The sequence below is a fragment of the Haemorhous mexicanus genome, chromosome 1 (assembly GCF_027477595.1).
Source record: "Haemorhous mexicanus isolate bHaeMex1 chromosome 1, bHaeMex1.pri, whole genome shotgun sequence".
NCBI classification, from domain to species: domain Eukaryota; kingdom Metazoa; phylum Chordata; class Aves; order Passeriformes; family Fringillidae; genus Haemorhous; species Haemorhous mexicanus.
Genome location: NC_082341.1, coordinates 69,354,303 through 69,375,596, shown reverse-complemented (window position 1 = coordinate 69,375,596; position 21,294 = coordinate 69,354,303). Strand labels below are relative to the sequence as shown.

The following is a 21,294-nucleotide window of genomic DNA, read 5'->3' as shown; positions in this document are numbered from 1 at the left end:
TGCACCCTGGCTTTAGGGAGATAAAATAGGAAAGAAAAGAAATGAATGGAGATTTAAAGTATGGAGATTATTTCAGTTGTTAGCACCAGCAGAAAAGACTAGTACAATGTTAGATTTTTGAAGCAGTAGTCTGACCGTGTAAAAGTACATTGAACTGAATGTTAAAAGGAAAAAAAAGAAAACAGCCAGAAAAAGACCTAGTGCCATTCCTGTTTTTGCAAATGCCTATTTAAGCAAGTTTAGGAATTCACTTTCTATCTGTTCTCTCCTTATATAGTAGGGATAATCCTTCTGGCTTCCTTATTCTGAAGCACACTGCTCTCTACATGTGGCGAGCCTTTTGTGGGAAGAGAGTGTTAGTGATGCTACAAATGTGCAGGAGTGAAGGTGTTTGAAAACTAGATGTTGTTTGCAATTAATTTTACTGTGAGACAAAACTATGGGTTCATGGTGGGAAGAGGAAGCTTCTTCCTGCTAGTTGACACCACTGTTACTGGAAGCAACTTGAGGGATGAATGACAAGTCATCTTCATTCAGCATTGTGAGGTTATATACTACTTTTCTCTCTGTCACAACTGTTGATGTGCACATAGCCTCATTCCTTGTTAGCATTGCAAAATAAGAAACAGCATGCTGTTTTAATGAAGATGGATAATTCTGAGGTTGTTGTATCCTACACAGTTGTTGAGAGGGATGGAGAGCACTCCAGCATAGACATGTTCATGGATCTCTTTGAGCTCTGCTTTTGGCATACTATATTTTGGGCCCAATACTTCCTTTTTTAGTCACTGAGATTGTACCAGCAAGGCCAGTTTAGGTAGAAATTGCTCTGGAGGTATTGAGTACTAACACAGTTAATGCTACAAAACTTGTTACAGCCAAAGATGGAGGTGACAAGGGGCAGTGGTGTGACACTGCCAATTCAGCTCTCAAGCTGTTTGCTCAATGTCTTTCTGATAGAAACTAGGAACCAACTCCTAATCTCTTGCTGGCAGCATTTTCAGTGCAGGAGCAATTCCATGAGACAGCTGATGACAATGAAGTCCAGCTCTGGTCATAACCAGAAATATGCTGTGGTACAATGCAATTCTTGGTGAGGCACAGGAGAGGGTATGCAAGCAAGCTGGTGAATGCATCCTTTTACTGATCAAATGGAGAAGTAGAATCAGTGGGTTGTCTTGCAAAAGCAGAACAGAGCTGCATGTTACATGCCTTCTGAAGTTCCTGTTCAGAAAACAGAGCTGGGAAACATCTGAAGAGCAGCGCGAAGCCAACACTGGCCTAGAAGTGGTCAGCTCACATCAGGGAGCTCATTGTGTGAGGAAACTGGGAATCCAGAGCAGCCGGATAAAAATACTGGCTGGTGAATGGACACAGGGAGTGATGCTCTCATGTGAAACTGTGTGCTGTGTCACATGCTGTTAAATATCTTAGCTTGGCTGCCAGAATAGAAAGTGGGTAAGTGCAAAGCTGACTGTAGAGGAAAGCTGCTTGTAAAAAGGGCATGCAGGAGGGAAAAGGGGCTGAGCCAAAATAGATTATTAGCACGCCTGCCTGATCCTAAGGAGCAGGAATTGTTTATTTGGAGGCTCTCTCAGAGTGCTGGGTGCTGCTCAGCGTGTTGGCAGTCATGTGTGCATGCTGAGCATATCTTAACCTGCAAATGTAGATAAGGGCAAGGGGCTGCAATCCAAATTCAGCTGCACCTATTTGTGAGCCCTGTTCTGATCAGTGGATGCTTATAGGATAGAGAAACCCCTGGAGATGTATTTCTCCTTATGTTACTCATGAAAAGCAGTGGCCTTTTTTTAACATGGTAGACACATAGATTTCTTTTTTAACTCTTGCTGTTAATTTAAAAATTACAGAAGTACTTGGATTTCATATTTGAAAGATGTGTTAGAAGATAGGAAGAGCTTTTCATTTCTTACCTTGAAAGAATACCAGAAGGTTCACATGAGTTGGTGTGCACAAATAACAGTTACTCTGGATGTTGTGCAGCTTCTAATTTTGGTACCTGTGGAGGACTATTCTGGTCAGTTTTTTTTGCCTCACAGATATGTTTGCCCTCATTATTAAACCCTTCATTGTTTAAGTTGATCTTCATCTCTTTCTCTGTGATTCTGTCCAGCCAAATTGTTGACACTTCTGTTTTTTAAAACTTTGACCTTTATTAAGTAAAAAAATCCATTACAAGAAAATGACTACTTTGTGTGAGTGTCTGCAGGCCATCTCCCATTTTCCCATTCTTTTGTCTTAGTTGCATGTTAATTGTGTTGAAGTAAATGGCAGAGTAAGCTACTGTTTCACCAGGGCAGAGGTGTTTAAATCTGGCACTGTTGAAGTGTTGCTGGTAAATGCAATTCATTACAGGGCTAGGAAGAAGTTTTTACTCATTTTTCTTTGCTCACACACAAAGGAAGTTTAAACATGACACAGCATGGCTTGTGCCTTTTTATTAAACCTTACAGCAGTTAATTTCACTGGAGTTACTCTGACAGGGGAGTCGCTGGTGCAGACACTGGCTCTGCTGCATGCTGACAAATTTCTAAAGCACAACATCACCCTGGTTTATATCGGGTCTGTCCTGGCTCCTACACGATACTTTTCTTGCCTGGACCACAGTGCAGCTGTAGGAATGTACATAACGCTGTGCATCCCTCTATTTATAGAAGGGTTGGTACAGGGGGTTCAGCCTTGGCTGCACCCAAGGGTGGCTTGGCTTCTTTGAGGGAGAGGATTAAAGAGAGTGACAGAACACCGGTAACAAAATCAGAGGGCCAGTGGGGTGGTGGAAAGAGGCAAAGTTAAAAGAAAAGTGCCTCTTTTGCTGAGGGTGTGAAGCTGCATGCACTGAACATCTAGCAGGCTGTGTCCATCCCCTTAGGCACGAGGGAAGGGGAGGGGAGCCTCTGCAGCTGGCAGGGAGTTGGCTCCTGGTGCTGCTTGTGGTTCCAGCACAGCCCCATAGCAGTGGGCGAGGTCGAGATGGCAGAGCAGCAGGTCCTTCAGGATCACACACGCTGGGGAGCTGCGGGGGAGGGAGGCAGGAGCGGGCATTGCAGGACAGCAGGAGGACCTGGAGGGAGGCAGGAGTGGGCATTGCAGGACAGCAGGAGGACCTGGAGGGAGGCAGGAGCAGGCGTTGCAGCACTGCTGCTTTTCCATCGCTCATCTGCAGCAAATGGGAGAGATTAGTGCGGCTGTTGGATGTTATTTCCCAAGGCCCTGGGTGTGGAGGGCAGGAAAGGTTGTTTTTTGGTTTTTTTATCCAAAAGGAGATGAGTATCTGGGCCTGGGTGGGGTTGCACAGGAGCAGAAACCAGTTGGCTTTTTCTCATCTCTCTCACTTTGCCTTGTCCCTGAAGAAGTGAAAGAGAAGCAAAGGAGTCATTTCCTGAAGGGGAACATGACTGTAACCTGCTAGCTTTTCTTTCACAGATGGTGAAAGCCCTTCTGTTTAAAACCATCCTTTCTCCATCTCCCCCTCCTTGCCAGGCTCCCCTACCGCGGGACATTGCCAGTGTGGAGACTGGGAGCCTGCTCCCACCGCCGGTGTGGACATGAGTCATCAGCAGGGAATCACCCATCTTTCTCTTCCACCCGGTTGTGTTATTTTTATGTCAGCATAGGAATTTCTTTGCTCATAAGAGCCACATTAATTCTGCAAATAACTTTAAGAGAGAAAGGAGAATAATAGCAACAGGGATAGAAAAAATACACGGTACCGACTGGGAATTTCAGTGGGAGGAGTTAGACAACTTCATAACTTAATTGTGTATTAATGACTTCTGTCTCAGGATATGTTTCATTCTTTTTGTTTGTTTTCCTTGCTTGTGTTTGTGGAAGTTGCTAAAGAGCACAGACAGGAAGGGAACAAAGTGGTACCAAGCTTTTTATTTTTGATAAGGCTTAGAAATTAAGACTGTTTTTATTTGCTAACATCCACAATATGGGCAACTTTGTATTAGTGAGCTGCATGGGTGAAAACTTCAGGTTTTAGTCTGTGTGGTTTCAGAAGTACAAGCAGAACAATGGTAAATGTCAGTTGCTCACCAGCAGTCTCGGGTAATGCAGAGCATAGTGTTTTGTTTAATTTCTTGGTAACATAATGGTAAATACAAATATTTGGCATTTTTGTCTTGACTACTGAAATATAAAATCTAGAAGGATTTAGTGGTTGTCTGCCTTACTCTTAATCAAAATCAAGACTGATTAACTTTGCTTAAAAATTGGCTCTGCATTTCCTTTTTAAAATGTCTTTCAATTTCTTAAAGAAGGACAGCTATTTCCTCTGCTGGCAAATTGGAGTTGTCTCAGAGGAGAGTGTAATGCAAAATAACAGGCACTGCTTATGTAAACTTCCCTTGTAGAGGTGCCACTTACAAAGTGTAGCAAATCCTGCCTTGCCCCCTTGAACAAACAGGCTTTGCAAAGCACTGTTTCTTAAAGCCTGTTAAAATGATTTTATATCCTAATTACCATTACACATTTCAGGAGTACTAACTTATTTTAGAAGAAAGCTTTTTAATGGTGTGTTTTAACACAAAGATGCATACACTTGTCTGCATTAAGAAAAATTTAAAAGGAAAGAAAAGGTGTACTGGTATAGTAATAATTAATCAGACCTATCTGGTGTGATACATGGCCCAGGCACCAAGGGCAGCCTGGTTGTTGCACTGTTATATTTTGGTTCTGCCTTTGTGTTTTAGGAGTTCTGTTTCCTTACCTGCTTGTTATTTACACCTCTGCCAGTGAGCCAGAGCCTTAGTATTATATTTGCATTGTTACAGATATGAGCAAGTCCAAAATATAAAGGCAATTGAGAATTAAAGTAATTTTACAGGGGCCTTAGCTGCTAAAAACAGTTTTTTCCTTTCTACTTAAAATTTAATCTCTATTCTTGGAACTGAACAGCTTTTTTCTCCTTACTCTGTAATCATATTTATAGAAAAATTGAAGACAGTGGCCAAGACTAGAAATCCCATGATAACACAGCAGCTTTTATTAGATACATCTGGAAACTTACCTTGCAAGTAGAGTGCTTTTATCTCTGCACAGGTGTTGAGCCACTGCTTGGCCTGTTGTGCCGACAACCTCAGAACCTGTTCTCATCACAGTTCTCTGCAGCCATGACATCCATGTTTGACTTGGAACTGCACATGAGCAGACTGGGGAAGTTTTATGGGGAGGGAGGCCTCTGTTTTGGCTTTTTTGTTTTGTTTTTTTTTTGGATGTTGGGGGAGGTTTTTTTGTTGTTGGGTTTGGTTTTGGTTGGGTTTTTTTTTTTTTTTAAGTTCATCTTGAGCAAACTATTACCATATGTTTCAGATATTTTATTTGATATGCTGGACTTTTCAGACTTTCCACCATAACTATATTTTTTTAAAGCAGTTTAAACAAGATGAAAAAATGTTCATATCACCTAGGATTCCTTTCTCTTTTCTTTCTTAAACTGTGGGTCTAGGTTTAAAAGTACTGTAGGCAGTGACACTACTCAAAGGTAGAAAATAGTACTGATGACAAAACAGAGAAATTAATAGTTAGACTCCCTTAAAAAAAACCCTAATACTTCCAGTTAATGCACTGCTAGGCATGGCAGCTTACTCCATTTTAAATCAGCACAAGACTTAGTGCAGTGATGCTTGCCTTAACTAGTTAGGTTTTGACACTTAGTAGCTATAAGCTTTCCTTGGAGGTGCTAGGAGTCCATACCTGGATCACAGAGGAAGGCAGGGCATCCACAGCTCCTTCCACGTGATTCTGTAAGCTGTGCCACCAGGGCAAGGTGCTGAGCTGGGTGCAGTGCATTTATATGCCCTGAAGAGCCTGCAGCTTGAGGTGACAGGCATGATATATCTGAATGGTTCTTTTTTCAGCCAGGGGCTTCTTTCTGACCTAATGAAAAAAGACCTTAAACTTTCTCCCCCATTCTCCTTTTTGTTTGCTGCCTTTTCACTCTCAGCAAGAAAAATAAAAGATAAGGAAGAAAGAGAAAAATAAATATGCTTAATAAAAGAGAAAGCTTATATTCCTTTTATAAGATACATTACTTTTGTTCTGGGGAGGGAGGTGGTTCCCTTTGCATGGAAAACACCATTTTTAACTTGCAAATTTTTACTGTCCTGAGGCTAGCAGTTGATACAGGTGTTCTGTGAAGGAGTTTCACATGGGTGTTTGCTCTGAAAGATTGACTTCCAAGTGCAGCTTTTGATGGGACACCCAAATAAAGTAGTGCTGAAAATCAGCGCGTTGCAAGAGGGAGGTGAGGAGGAGTGCAAGATGAGCAAGGCACACCTCCCTGCAGTGTGGGATGTGTGGCTGCTTGACAAGGAGCACTGGCTCCTGCTCAGCCCAGCTCCTGGGGGTACAGTGGCAGGAGTCAGTGCTCCCAGTAGTTCCGTGGTGCTGTCACTGGTAGCTGTGCCTGCCCTGTCACACACAAGAGGATACAGCTGCTGTAATGGGTTCCTGGGCCCAGGACAGGCCAGGTACATTGGGACCCCAGAGATGCTTCAGGATGCCCTGAGGTCAGGGTCTGTGTCCCTTTGCAGAACAGCCTGCAGTGCTTCCAGTGGTGCAGGAGAATTGTTTCCAAACCCTCCTTATTTGTATATTGACATACCAAGAGGAACATGTCAGAAGCACTGCTTGTTTTCTTGCAAGGTGTTTTCATCACCCCTAAAAGCAATTAATTTCAGTAGCCTGCAAGTTCTTCAGGTGACTACTTATAATTTTTTAATGCTCTCTGGCCCCCAGTCCTTTTGATGGTTGTGTTTTTGTCTTCACTGAAGATGAAAGCTTTGCATCACAGAATAGGTGCTGCCAAGTGAGCTGGAGGAGAGCCGTAGATCCTGGTGCTGAAGAGGTACTATGTGTCGGCCATCCCACCCCCCTGAGATTGTTGTCACACTTGGCATACCTCTTTAAGTTAACATTAGCAATGTTTACCTAAACAATGGCATTGGTTTGGTATTTAATGGAATGCAGGAACTATGTCAGCAGTAATTATACAGGTAGGATGCAAGTGAATTGACAGGAGAGTTAAAACAGATTAAACCTTCTGTGCATATTTATGTCCAAGCTTTCTGGGTACTGTGATAACAATGGCTGTGTTATATACAATTCACACTTGCTTCTTTCACCACTCAGGGACTATGAGTCCAGTTGCTTTCTGGGTACCTTGGTTATCTCTTCGTTTTCAGAGAATAAAAAAAATGGCTGTGGGAGTTTATGTAGTGATAAAATGCACAACAATGGGAGTTTGTTAGGGATAGGACAGGGAGGGAGTGGTTTCAGGATTTTGTCAGAAGTCATTTCTAATTGCAGGATGTTTTTTTAATGACTAGGCACATGTCCTTTTCCTTGATGTAGAGAGCAAAGACAGTATGGGGAAAACCAAAGCCACAGGCAGATGTGAAAAACTCCTAGTGCATATAATATTCTCAGTGACAAAATCTGACTGCCTCATACCCACTGGTGTTTTGCTTCTGGGAAACCCATGCTTTGGCTGGGCGCTGGACCTATAACCACAAGGAACTTGAGGTTGAGTGAAACTGTGTGTCACTTATTGAATGCAGAGTGGACATGACCTGTCATGCTGCAGAGCTCACATACCAAATATCTAAAAGGCAATAGGCTTTGTTGACGTGTTGACCAAATATTGCTGCATAGCCCTTCCTGCCTGCAGCATAGCTTTGATTGCTTAATGCAGTGTTTTATGTGAGAAACCCTTGCTTAGCTGAATTTGGGATTTGAGAACTTAAGAAAAACAAGAAATCACAGCAATAAAGTGCAGGTAGGAAAAAACAGTGCTTCTGCATTTTTCTTGAGGGCATACTGGCTGTGAAGGGGGTCTAAAAGTGTCAGAAGTATTGAACCTGTTTCAGGTCTTCCTCCTCTGAGCCTTTCTCCCATTCAAGGAGCAGTAGTTTTCCTTTTCAAACAGTCTATTTCTCATAACAGCTTTGAAAAATACCCGTGAAAGTTTATGGAAAAGCAATGTGATGAAGATTGACACAGAGATATTAGATTAGCGTGCAGTAGTAAGTTTTAAGTAGTGGATATGAAAGGTGCTGCTTTTACATTTGCTTTCTACTTAGGTCAGATTTAGCCTCTCCGTGTCGCTGATTTTTTTTTTAAATGTTTATTTTAACAGGACTTTTCAGTAAAAATAAAATGGTGTAAGGCCATTGAAATATTTTTTGTTGGACAATGAAAAGGTTTTCAGAAGGCTGTTATCTCAGCTGCCATTCTCCCGTCTGCCTGTGTGAGATTGTCAGTTCCCACATTCTTTAAACTTCCAATGGACTTACTGGCCAGAAACTGGTAGAAAGTGACTGTGACCAAAATGGCCTTTTGTGGTGATAGGTTTTGACACACTGTGGCTTTATTTTGCATTTAGCAAGTTCTTGGTATCTTGGGGTGAGAGGAAAGAGGACGTCCCAGTGCAAGAAGAATGCTAGTTCTCAAGCTTGCAGCAGTCAATACGTAATTTCTGGTTTATTCCTCTCCTTTCCAGGTGTGACATCTGTTGTATCACCTTTCGTACTCACCGGGGCTTACTGCGCCATAATGCAGTTATCCACAAGCAGCTTCCCAGAGATCCCATGGGAAAGCCTTTCATTCAGAACAACCCTTCAATTCCAGCTGGCTTCCACGACTTGGGATTCACGGACTTCTCCTGTAGGAAGTTCCCCCGCATTTCTCAGGTACTCTCTGTTCTTGGTAGCTTAAGGTGCCAGCTGCTACAGTGCTTATCTGATGAGGTCATTGAAAGATTCATCCTGCATGCAGACTGTTTTATGGAAGGTACATCACCACTATTCGTGTAGGCTTTAAACGCTTTATGCCTCTCCCTTTTCTTTTTTCATCTAAAGAATATTGGCACTGGGTGATGTGCCAATAACATTGCAGTTATCCACCGTAATGGCTTTTTCACCATTACAGTGGATAGCTACCAGTGTAAAGATGTATAAAAAATTTTGAAGGAAAACTTTGATCGTATTAGATCCTTACCCTTTTGAGCATACCCAAAAAATCCTACATCTGAAATTAACAGGGAGTACACATGGTAAGGAAGACATTATTTATTTTAGTTTACTCTGACAAGGATGTAGCTGGGGTATAAAATTTTTTAATACAAAAAACTTTGAGCAGTCGCCTTACTAACTAAACAGTGACATCTTCAGTGATTTCCTCACAAAACACTCCACAATGTTCCTCATGTAAGGTTTGAGGGATAGTGGATGGGTAAAGTCAGGGAGGTAGTCTGTAAATATTTTTCTGAGAGCCATAAACATTCTGTTGGGTGATATGATTCCTCCTGCTGTCAAATCTTGCCTATCCTAGTTTGGGTCTGGATGAAGCTGCATTATCTATTAGAAAATCCACAGCACAATCCACCAGGACCATGCTTCATTTCTGCACTTTTCTTACTCTTCTGGGGTTAAAACACTGATTTCCAACTCTTCTGACTGCAAAGTGGTAGACTTGAAATTTGCTGCTAGAGCAGGGGAGCATGTTGGTCTTTCTGTCGGTCTGTTACAGTTTTAGTATAAAACTTAAAAAAATCAAAAGAAAGAACTTCTTAAACAAAGTTTATTTCTTTTGTAATTAATGACAGACATTTAAAGTTATTAAGGGATTTGAATGTTGGTATTTTCCTTTTGTAATAATTTTGCTTGCACTGTGAGAGAAGATTTATAAAGTATTTAAAGTCTGTAAAGGTCTTGCCAGCCCTCTACTAGTATTTTTCTTGGGAGAATAAATGTAATCAGACTTCTCTAACCAAAAATCACTCTGCTTTAAGCTCTGAGTTTAATTGATCTGCTTTCGGGGGTTTTTATTTTGGTTGGTTTACATTGGTTTAGCTTCTTGGATGCTTTTTTTTTTTTTTTTTCTTTTTCCTTTCTTTTCTTTCCTCCTAGTTTCTTTGTAATAGAGGTAAACAAGATAGTCTACTGCCTGGCTTCCTTGCTGTGTAGTATGCTGAGTCTCCTGTCCTGTCAATGAGACAAAAGAGGTTTCTAATAGGGAAATTTAGGATGGAAAGGAATTTGAGAGCCTGAATTGCCTTCTGAAGGAGTTTACTTTTATAGAATGGATCTTGTGGAAAATCAGCCCCAAATTCAGATACACCCCTTAGGAGACTAAAGGCTGTGAAGTGGGAATATCTCCGTGCCAGGTAGGGGAGGGCTGCTCTGAATCTTTTAACTTAGTCGGTGGAAGAGAGAGTGAACTGTTTGTGTTTTGCAGCAGTGTGTGATGCCTTTCCAGATTCCTACTCTAAATATTTTTGCATGTCTTGCAGGTCTGGTGTGAAACAAATTTGCGAAGGTGCATCAGTGATTTCCATCGATTTATTTGCGAGATGTGTAACAAGGCATTCCCCATGCTTTCGGCACTCAAACTGCACACAGAAACTCACATGGTGGATCAGGGAAAAGACAAGCACAAGCCACAGTCCACAACCCCACCCGGTGAGAGCCCAGACCAGAAAGCCTTCATGGCATCCTTGGGCCTACAGTACACCAAAGACATCAAGCCTGTCAAGCAGGAGGACAATACACAAGACGAGGTCCAAGAAATGCGGCTCAGAGCTCTGAAGAGTAACCTACCTCAGGAACCTGGCAGCACCAGTCTGCTCAGCCTCTCTCCTCTGGAAGCTGCCTCCATGGGAGGGTCATTTTCAGTCCTTCCCCCTACAAAAGAAAACATAAAGCTTCTCTCGCTGCAGCCTTTCCAGAAGGGTTTTATTATCCAGCCTGACAGCAGTATTGTGGTGAAACCCATCTCCAATGAGTCTGCCATTGAGCTGGCAGACATTCAGCAGATTTTGAAGATGGCTTCTTCTGCTCCTCCTCAAATCAGTCTTCCTCCACTTTCTAAGGCACCTTCTGTCCCCGTGCAGTCTATTTTCAAGCATATGCCACCACTGAAGCCAAAGCCTTTGGTAACGCCCCGAACAGTCGTCGCAACCTCTACGCCTCCTCCTCTTATCAGTGCCCAGCAAGCCTCCCCTGGCTGCATCAGCCCAAGTCTCCCACCTCCCCCTCTGAGGCTGATCAAGAACTCGGTGGAGTCTGCCTCCAACTCTCATCTCCCACAGCCAGGAGCCAAATCAAGTCCTTCCTCGCAGTTGCTCCTCCAACCCAAAGTAGAGCCGTTAACTCAGCACGAGATGAAGACACAGCTGGAGCAGGACAGCATCATTGAAGCTCTCCTGCCTTTAAGTATGGAAGCCAAGATCAAGCAAGAAGTCACAGAAGGAGACCTCAAAGCCATCATCGCAGGGGCAGCGAACAAGAAGACCCCGACCATGAGGAAAGTTTTGTACCCCTGCCGTTTCTGTGACCAGGTGTTTGCCTTCTCTGGTGTCCTGAGAGCTCACATCCGTTCTCACTTAGGTATTTCCCCGTATCAGTGCAACATCTGTGACTACATCGCGGCTGACAAGGCAGCGCTGATCCGGCACCTGCGGACGCACAGCGGGGAGCGGCCTTACATCTGTAAAATCTGCCACTACCCGTTCACAGTGAAAGCCAATTGTGAGAGGCACCTGCGAAAGAAGCACCTCAAAACAACCAGGAAGGATATCGAGAAGAACATTGAATATGTCACCAGCAATGCTGCAGAGATGGTGGATGCCTTCTGCTCCCCGGACACGGTGTGCAAGCTGTGTGGAGAGGACCTGAAGCACTACCGGGCCCTCCGCATTCACATGAGGACGCACAGCAGCTGCCAGAAGAAGAAGCCATTTGAGTGCAAGGAGTGTGGCACGGCCTTTTCGGCCAAGAGGAATTGCATTCACCACATCCTCAAGCAGCACCTGCATGTGCAGGAAAAGGAGATTGAGAATTACATCTTAATGGTGGATTGCAGTGCCCAGGAAAGCCAGACAGACCCTTCTTTATTGGAGGACAGCACTTACATGGACCACAAGCCCATGACGCCTTTCCTGGAGCCACAAAACGGCTTCTTGCTGGGGACATCATCTCACGTTTCCATCAAACGTGAACCTGTGGGCAACTTCCCTATGGATTTTGATGAGCCATTAGACTTCTCTCAGAAGAGCAAAAGCCTGAGTGCTGTGCAGGTGAAGCAGGAGAACCTGTTTGGTTCATCTCTGTCCCTTTATGACTGTTCCATGGAGCCTATCGACCTGTCCATCCCCAAAATCCTGAAGAAGGATAAAGATGATGTCCCCTGTGAAGCCAGGAATCAAGAGCTGGCTGCTTCTGGGAACAGTGATAAAGCCTATAACTGTCTGCAGTGTCCTTTGGTTTTTGGTGCCAATGGGAACTCAGAAGCAAACCGGGGTGTCAGACATCCCCAGCCACTGAAAGGTTCGTTGCATTTGACTGTCCCGATCATTTCCCCGGCTCTCCCTGGCAATGCTGCCTTGCTGAGACCCCTGAGGCCTAAACCACCACCACCACCTCTCTTGCCAAAGCCTTCAGTAACTAAAGAGCTGCCACCATTGGCTTCCATTGCACAGATCATTTCATCTGTGTCTTCTGCTCCCACTTTGCTGAAAACGGAGGCTGCAGATGCCAATCCCAAGGCAGTGAGCAGCTCCGCTGGGTGTGACAAATCAGGGAATGCCAAAGCTAAAGTGACAATCGTGACCACCGTTCAGAGAGACTCCAGCCTGCCCAGTGACCTGTCTCAGGCTTGTGATCCAGAGCAGTCTCCCGTTGCTGATGCTGGGTTGACTAAGAAAAGAGGTAGAAAGAAAGGAACGAAAAATAAGCCCAAACTTAGCAGTAGTGTGGATCTGGAGTCAAGTGGGGAATTTGCCAGCATAGAGAAGATGCTGGCTACCACAGACACTAACAAATTTAGCCCATTTCTGCAGTCCACTGACAATTTCAAGGAAGAAAGTGGCAGAAATGGAACAAGTGAGGATGAGAAGGAAACTGCCAAGGATAAGCTGCTGAGAGGGAAGAGGAACGCTTACTCAGACTGCCTGCAAAATATCCCCTGTCCTTACTGTCCTCAAGTCTTTCCATGGGCGAGTGCCCTGCAGCGGCACATGCTCAGTCACACAGGTAAGAGTGCTCTGTGCCCACAGTAGCTTGTAGGCCCTGAGGTTGTTCCCCATGGAAAGGCCTCTCCGTGGAGGAATCTTCCTTTCTGTGATGTCTGAATTGTATTTTCCTTTATTTTTTTGCCAATCCCTAGCTGTTGCTGTTGCACAGTGGTGGTGGTAGATTTTTCAGAAATTGAATAATCTGTGTCTTGGAGTATCAGAGGGTAAATAAAACTGTTAATAAGTATTTGACTTCAGTGGCATAATTTAGTGTAGCTGGAAAGAGGCTCAGGTTTCGGTTGTTTTGTTATTATTGTCGTGTCTTGAAGGGGAATATGTGTGTTGAATATTTAATTGTGCCTTACGTGGTTTATTTGTCTGCTTCTGATGGCTGTTTGTCAGCATCAGTAATGATAAAAAATATCTCTAAAAATGAGAGATAATAAGTGTAGAACTGTGGCAGGAAAATAATATAGTGCTTAGCATTTTTTTTCTTGTGGTGGCTTTTATTTAATAGATCAAAGGAGGATGTGAGAAACTGCTCATCCTGAGCATTACGTAATAGCTTGCCTCTAGGAAAAGTTTCTCCTCAGAGATAGACAACTGAAGGTGGGCACATGCCCTAAGGTGTGGAGATGTGTATGGAATCTCCAGCATTGTGCTGCTGTGTAAGTAACCTCAGACCTGGTATAAACAAAAGGAGGAATTGGGTAGGGAGATTTATTCTAGGTCTGGGGTTATTTTTTGTTCTTCACTATAAAGGAAATACTGCATTGAATGCTGTGCTGATTTGAAGTTCCCTCATTCTTCCACCCACACTGTAATAAAGTAATTAGCAGATTCTCATCCTGCTCTGGAGGGAGAGGGCAAAGCTCTACTTGCTGTTGTGCCCTTCAAAGTCAGTCACAGTTGTTGATAGTATTTACTTCATTATGCATCTCAGCACCTGGCATAAAGAATAAAAATTAGGGATGTTTATAAGAAACATGAGGGATTTGAGTATGGCCTTCCAGAAGTTAGCACCTTTTTTTTTTTTTTTTTTTTTTTTTTTTAATATGAAAATGAGGTTTCTTGAAATGACTGATTCATGTCTGCACTAAAGAGGGAAACCCGAAGAGGTAAAAGAGGTTAGCTAAGGGGTTTAAAGGGAATCTGAGCTGTGGAGCAGTCCCTATTACAGTCTGCTTTGGGTGACATGAGGACATAACTTGAAAGGTATCAGTGCAACAGTGAGGCTATTGTTTTCTGGTCCACAGAGACCAAATTATTTCATCTTATTAAGCATGCAGTTTACTTTGTGGTGAAGGAGAGTGCTTTACTTATATCTCAGTTGTTTTCCAACACCCTGGTCTCCAAAAAAAAAATACATAGTTACTGAAGAACTGCTCATGAGACAGAAGACAATGGAGAGGCTTTTCCCAGACTAAGAGGTTTGACCTGCTTATTGATGGCAGCCTTCCAAGGTAGCAGCACTGGTGTAAACCCTTAATGAAGACAGGAAAATTCACTCAGCCATGAATTATACTGGTAAAACTTGTCTCCCTTACGACCACCAGGCTTGGAAGGAGGCACTGTCCTTTTAGAAAGCCTGTGCTGGAATCCCCACGAGGAGAGCAAGCAACTGTGGCTGTAGCAGGACTAAATCCTCACCACAGATACAGGACTTTTGGTGATACTAGAGCAGTGGCAGTAATCACATTCCAGTTGGTGTGCTCTGGCATTGATAATACTGAGCTCTTTTCTAATCATCATCTCAGTGTTGAGAGAGACTTGTTGCTGGAGAACCACCCCACAGCAAGCTTTGGCTGACCTTGGGGCATCTGCCTTCCGATGGCATGAGAGTTTTCTTTCTAAACTGGTAGTTTCCAGCAGCTCCCCTGTGGAAGCAGTGTCCATGGGGCCTGCTGGAGAGGAGGGGGAAAGCTAAGCTGGGAAGGTGGAGGAAATTAAGGCTAGGGAGGTGGTGCCAAAGCAAGCCTGAGGATGCATTCAGGTGGAGTGAGCCCTGTGTTTTTGTGGTGGGTGTCAGGTGCTGGTGACATGCAAGGAGTTTGGCAGCTCTGTGGTAGATGCAGCAGTTTGTTGGCTTTATCTTCTGGATGGGCAAACCAGTTTTCTTGTGGAGAAATCTACAGTGTTGCAGTACAGTGCAGTGTTCCTAGCCCTACCTATTTCACAGGCAGATAGCTTGTGACTTGTCAGATAGCTCTGTTTTTTAAAATGAGTTAAGAAGAAAATCTATTTGCTAATCTTTGTAGAGAGAAAAAGAGAACTTTATTGTTGCCTGTGTTTGATGGCTGCTCCCTGACCTGGGTAGAGAAAGGACTAACAGGCTGATGTGAATGGGATAGATGAGATTCCTGGTGATCTGTTTCCAAACTGCATGTGTTGGATATGTGATCCATAGGCGATCTCAGCAGGCAAGCTGACTGTTTAACACTGCTACCAAAAAAACCCCAAGAAACTCAAAGCAGTTGTTGGAGCTAAAAAGCAGCACGTAGCTCTTCTGTGTCCGTTTATGGGAAAGTTGTTATTGACGTAATTCATGTAAGTGGTCTAAGTTAGGATGAGGAAAAGGTGTATCATTCTGAGCATTTAAGTGTGTTATCTGTATATTATGAGTTTTGAACTGCTGTATCCATACAGACCTAAGAAGGTTTTTACAAGTCTGTCATTCATGTTCAATAAAATTTCAACACAGAGGCCACCTTCCATGTGGTGTCAAGATTGTATTTCTCTTTTGTGAAAGTGCAAAAATGCACATGCTACCAGTGACCCACATCCCTCATGCAACCAGAAGTGTCTCTCAGGGAAGCTTTTGCCCTGCTGAACCTTGCCTCAACCCCACTGTGTGTTTGTTTTTTTTTTTTTAATTCAAAAACATTTCCATGAAGAAGCATACACCTTCCTCAGTGTTTTTTTAGTTTAATGGTGAGCTCACAAGTGCGACACTGGGAATTTGGCATAGCTTAGTTTTATACAGTGCCTAATACAGTAGCTGTGTTTTGTTTGAACATGCTTGAACACTTGCTTTTAATACTTTCTTTCTTTTGATGTCTTTAATGTATAATTTACTTTTCTATGTTCAATGCAGTCTGCTGCCTTTTTTTTTTTTGCTCTTCCCTGCTGCTCTTGACTTCTTAAATTCTCAGAATTGTGACTAAGATGTGCCCTGCAGGTGATGCAGTTGGTCTTGCTCCTCTTTATAGGATGCGGATCAGACTAGGTTCAGTATAAAATTACAGTAATGGTTGTTTTTAACCACCAGTTTGTTATAGATAACCTAATCTGTTTGCAGAGAATCACTTGAGAATATTTTCAAAAGGGTTACTGGCAGATCTTACTTGGCCCAAGATTAAATTTTGTGAAAAGCGAGAGGAGGTTTTTTGATTTTGTTTTGTTTTTCTGCTACAACAGGAACAAACCACACAAGGAAATATCTATAAACAAAATAAAGGAATAAATAAATAGAAAAATCTTACTTCTAGCCCATGAACTTGAATGTTTCCTATTGTTTGGAGGTCACAAGTCACCAAAAAAAAAGGACTTTGAGGCATTTTTATTCTTTGCTTTTATGATTTAAGTCAAAGTAAAATTGTAAACATCTTTATTTTGCAACATTTGTAATTACCATGGTGAATAACATGTTTCTGCTAGGACAGCAGTGCAGGTGATACCTTGAGGACTGATCTTACATGCTTTGATTATTCAGGTGACCCTTTATACTGAAAAAGACACTATTCAAACAATTAGCTCCTATGAAATGTAGCCAGACTAGGCTAGTCCTGCTGTGCTGCTAACCAAAATTTACAGTCAGTCCCAAGTCAATATTTAGGCACAAATGTATTTTAATACAGGCCATGACTATTCGTATGAAAAATTTAATAAAGAAATCAAATCACATTGACTTTTTTAGGTTATCTTCCAGTGAGTAAGTAAATTTTATCAGAAGAGCAGTTGCCTTTAAGGGACAAATAAGGCAGAGAAAACTGCTTTTTTTGAATGTTCTGGGTTTGTGCCTTTTTTAAAGGAGACATTTTTGGAAAGCATTGCGACTTCAGGTGCGAGGATTGGAGTTTGCATAGTAAGTGGAATTTTTGTTTGGGTTTTGAGACCCCCAGCTAGGACATCTGTGTGGAAAGAAGTATATTTTATCTGTTGTAAGTATTGGTCTGTATGACAAATACTTGATTGATACAAAGATTTTAAATGCTGAAAATATGAGAAAATTGTGACCTGAGATGCAGGTTGAGTTTCAAGTAATTAATCCTTAGCTAATCCTGTCATTGCATGCTTGAAAAGAAATGTGGAAAGGAATTGGGCTACCATGAAGCAAAAGGATTTCTCCTCGACTTTGAAGTTTTGTATTTGCATTGTCAATGAAGCCAGATAGAAGTGCAAAAAACAGTGATATTTGTAGCCATAAATTTATGGGTGAATTAGCAGGCATCTAAAAGGAAAGAGTGACTTGAAAGCCTACTAAAAAGCAGTACCGTGATGCATCTAAAAAGTTGTGTTGACACTGGAGGAAAATGAAGAGAAAGAAACAGCTCCTGAGGTGTCTGTGAGATGCAGGGAATCCCTGGTACAGGTTGAGATGCTAACTAGAACAGAACCAACTTTCAGAAGATGAAAGTGAGAGAGATACCCACAATGTTGTATCAAAGAGGCTGCTGGCTGTGGCAGGGGGTGGGTGGTGTGCCTGTGTTTTCAGAGGTTTTGGGTGTGAGGTGGAAGGTGTGACTGGAGCTGATCTCCTTTGACTAGTTACTATCCTCTCAATCTCTTTCTTCATCACAAAGATATCTTGCAGGATTGCCTTCCTCATTGCACTGCGTGATCTTGGCTTTTCTTTCAACTTTTCCTGTGCTTAGTCCCTCCCCTGTTCTAGTAATTTAAATGAATTATAGACATGAAAAACTTTCTCCTAAGGGAAAATAATTTATTGCTTATTCAACATATGGGGCCTTGATTCCACTGAAGTCAGTGGAGAGATGCCCTGTGGCTTGGATGGAACTTGTGTCCAATTCACATAGGTGATAGGCATTTCCAGAGAGAGCCTGCTGTTGAGGAGCTTGCAGTCAGGATATTATGGTTGGTCACCAAGCAGTAACAGAGACAAAGGAAGAAAACCAAGGAAGTTTCTTATTACAGAGCAGGAGGATAATCATACATTTTTATCTTGCGTCAGGCCAGGAGCCCTTCCCCTGCCAGAAATATGATGTCATTTCTACCAAATCTAGCAGAATTTCCACTAACCTGGAGTTGCCAACTGCTATCTGTGGAGAAATGTGCTTATCCCCCAGGCTAAGGAAGAGGATGTTGGATCTCACGGTGGCGCACACACTTTTCCCCAGCTGTTCAGAACACCAAGGCCAAGTTGTACTTGGTCAGGCTGAATGCTGCAGACAAGCAAAGCATAAGAATGTGAGAAGTGCCCTTCCACATTGGAGCAGGGGTACTCTGGTCTCCACTGGTAGCAGGAGGATGTGCTCTTTTGTGTGAGCATGTGGACACAGCCGTTTCCTCTGGCCTGTTGCTCTTAAAGCTCTATCAGCATCCACAACTGCTTCCTTAAGGTTGTGTGTTTGAAGGCACATCCCTGCCCACTCCCTTTACAACCTGTTTATGGACCTGCTGTCTGCAGGTCCTTCCAGTTGTTTTCTGAACCTGCTGATGCAGTCTGGTTTTAATTTGGCTGCTGCTGCCGGCCATGTCAGCAATCCTGGAGAGACATCAGCGATGGCTTTGAGTCCTTCTGCCTGGATGTACCTGCCAGTACTATACTGAGCATCTCAAAGGCACGATTTAGATTGTTTGACCTGCATTGAAGCTCACCTGCCATCATACTGCCCCCTCTGTCTTGTCAGTAGTGAAAGAGGTTGGCTGTCAGATCATGCAAGGCTCCGTTGTAGGCAGGTGAGTGGCGTTTAGCCAGAAAGGAGGAGCTGACACAAAACCAAGGGCACAGTCACTCTGGGTTTACCATGCTGACCAAATGGGATGGGTGCAAGAAGGAAGCTCAGCAGATGGTGGTACATGTCCCTTGCCTGAAAACTGCTTGCACAAGGGAGCTCTTGCTCTTAAGTTATTCACACCTCCAGTACGGACAGTGTCACTTTGTGTCACTTTGAGTTGGTTTCATGGGAGAATTGTTGGAAGTAACAAACTTAAAAGCAGCAAGAAGTTGGCTCTGTGTGTTAGGGCAGTTAAAATTACATATGACTTATTACTCTCAACCTCAGGGTAGCTGCTGATCAGATTGCACAGCGTGTGCGCAGGATTTTTCTCATACATCCCCATGCACCAGTTTGTTTGGGAGAGTCTGCTGTCTTGCCAGCCTCTCTCATCCTTTCTGCATCTTTTAATACAGCAGGTTGCTTTGCAGTGATTCAAATGTGGTAATACAGGTCTCAGTACCAGTCTGGCTTTGCAATCTGCCGTGCTGGGGACCTGTTATGACATGGTTTGATCTTGCCTATCATGAAGAGACTAAGTTGCCTCGTTACCATGTTAACAGCCCGTAACTTCAGAGGGCTGTAGCACGATGTCTGCCGTGTCACGTGGGCCCATCCTGCCTGTGCAGACAACAGATGGCTACAGCGTGAGAGAGGAAGACTCATGTTATGACATGATCCCCTCCGAGAACAAAAGTCTGCAGGAAGGGCTCTGAAAGTGCTCACCTCTGACAATTTTCCTGGCAGAATAAAACTGAAATGTCCTACTTGAGCCGATTGAAGACTTTCTTTATAGTCAGAGGGGTCCTAAAGCAGCTCAGCTGTTCAGTGGTGTGAGGAGGCAAGCATTTCTAAAGCTGCTCAGATAAGCACTGGTGCAGCGCATAGGGTGGGTAGGACTTGGGTGCAAGGTAGATGTTCTCAGCAGCCGGCGCCAGGCTGGTCAGAGTGGTTCGACCTGCCCCCGGCAGACAGAGCCTTGGGCCATGGTTGGATAACACAAAGCACCTTTTGGCAGTACTGGCTCGACCTGTTCCCAACTGTTCATCCCTGCAGCTGTAGCTGACCCAGCTGCCCAAAAAATTTAAAAGGGCAAGGGGAGGGACTGGTAGTCATGAGATCAGTTCCCGGATCTGGCTGGCAGTACAGCCCTAAAGGAGAACATTGATGCAGCTGAGGTGTGGAGCTAGCATCATCTTCTGGGAGGTGCTGGGGATAGATGCTGTTGAAATTGGCTTTGTTGTCAGTGCTTTGTGTCTTCACATAGCAGCTTTAGGCATGGAGGAGGGAGTCCAGATCCAATAGTGCACACAGTTATAGTTACCACATGCACTTTATAGCACAGCTTAGCGTTTATAACTGGCTTCACCAAGCGGTGGTTAATCTCAGTTCAGAATCATTCAACAGCTTTGGACTTGTGGTCTCCCTCCATTGTCCAAGAAAAAGGAATTTCCAAATCTGTAGTAGAAGTAAACTAAGAATTTGAAACCGTGGCTAAGTTTAGAATGAGATGGTTTCTTCAGGTGGGTCAGCAGCATGCTCAGGGCTCACGTGCAGAGTCCTTGTGAGGGCTGTCCTTGAAAGTGAGTGGTCATCTGGATTTCACTGGATGCCAGAAGGAAAGGGAATGAAGGGAGATGCTTGGATGGTGTTTGGACAGCCATAAATGAAGCAAAGCTTTAGGATGAGGTGTAAGACAGGAAGTGCAATTCAATAGAGTGTCACTGGGAACAAGTTTATAGAGGGTTTCTTTTGGTCTTGTTTTAAACCAAAACAAAAACAGGATGGTGGTTTAGAAGAGGATTCAGAGATGAGGAGGCTGTGTAAGTGATGGGGCTTGCTCGTATCCTTGCTACATGAGGAGGAAGGGAATGGTCTAAAGTGCCTGAAGCAAACTGAGGACATTTCCCCCAGCTCACAGCAGTCAGACCAGCAGAGAGCTGTCTCGGCAGAGAGGCATACAAGGAAAATGTGGAGCAGCTTAATTAATTGCCCACTTTCGTCATGTTAAAGCAGCCCTGCCTTTGTCTCCTTAGGGCTGTCTTAATGCTCCCCTCTTGCAACAAAATACAGTTGACACAGATGTAGGATAGGAATGGGGTAAGGGATTATCTCTTACATAATGGAGAAAGAGAACTTAATAAGGAAAGATCCCTTTCGTAAAGAGACTTGCCCCTAATGTGAGAGGGTCGAACACAACTGCTCTGTGTTAACTAGACAAATATTTACAAAGTATACTCAACAGTGAATTTTCTGATTAGCATTTAGCAGAATTCATCTTTGCTCTAGATATCTGCCACACTG

General features: G+C 43.4%; 1 protein-coding gene across 5 annotated transcripts in view; it reads left to right on the top strand.

The window, feature by feature from the left end:
* The window catches only part of RREB1 (ras responsive element binding protein 1), a 122,043-nt gene that overhangs the window by 88,973 nt on the left and 11,776 nt on the right, over positions 1 to 21,294 (top strand). For all 5 annotated transcript variants that reach the window (XM_059852780.1, XM_059852791.1, XM_059852808.1 and 2 more), the window contains 2 exons: positions 8,522 to 8,711; positions 10,313 to 13,052. In XM_059852780.1, coding sequence (XP_059708763.1) covers positions 8,522 to 8,711; positions 10,313 to 13,052 — 2,930 coding nt within the window. The remainder of the gene's footprint in view (positions 1 to 8,521; positions 8,712 to 10,312; positions 13,053 to 21,294) is intronic.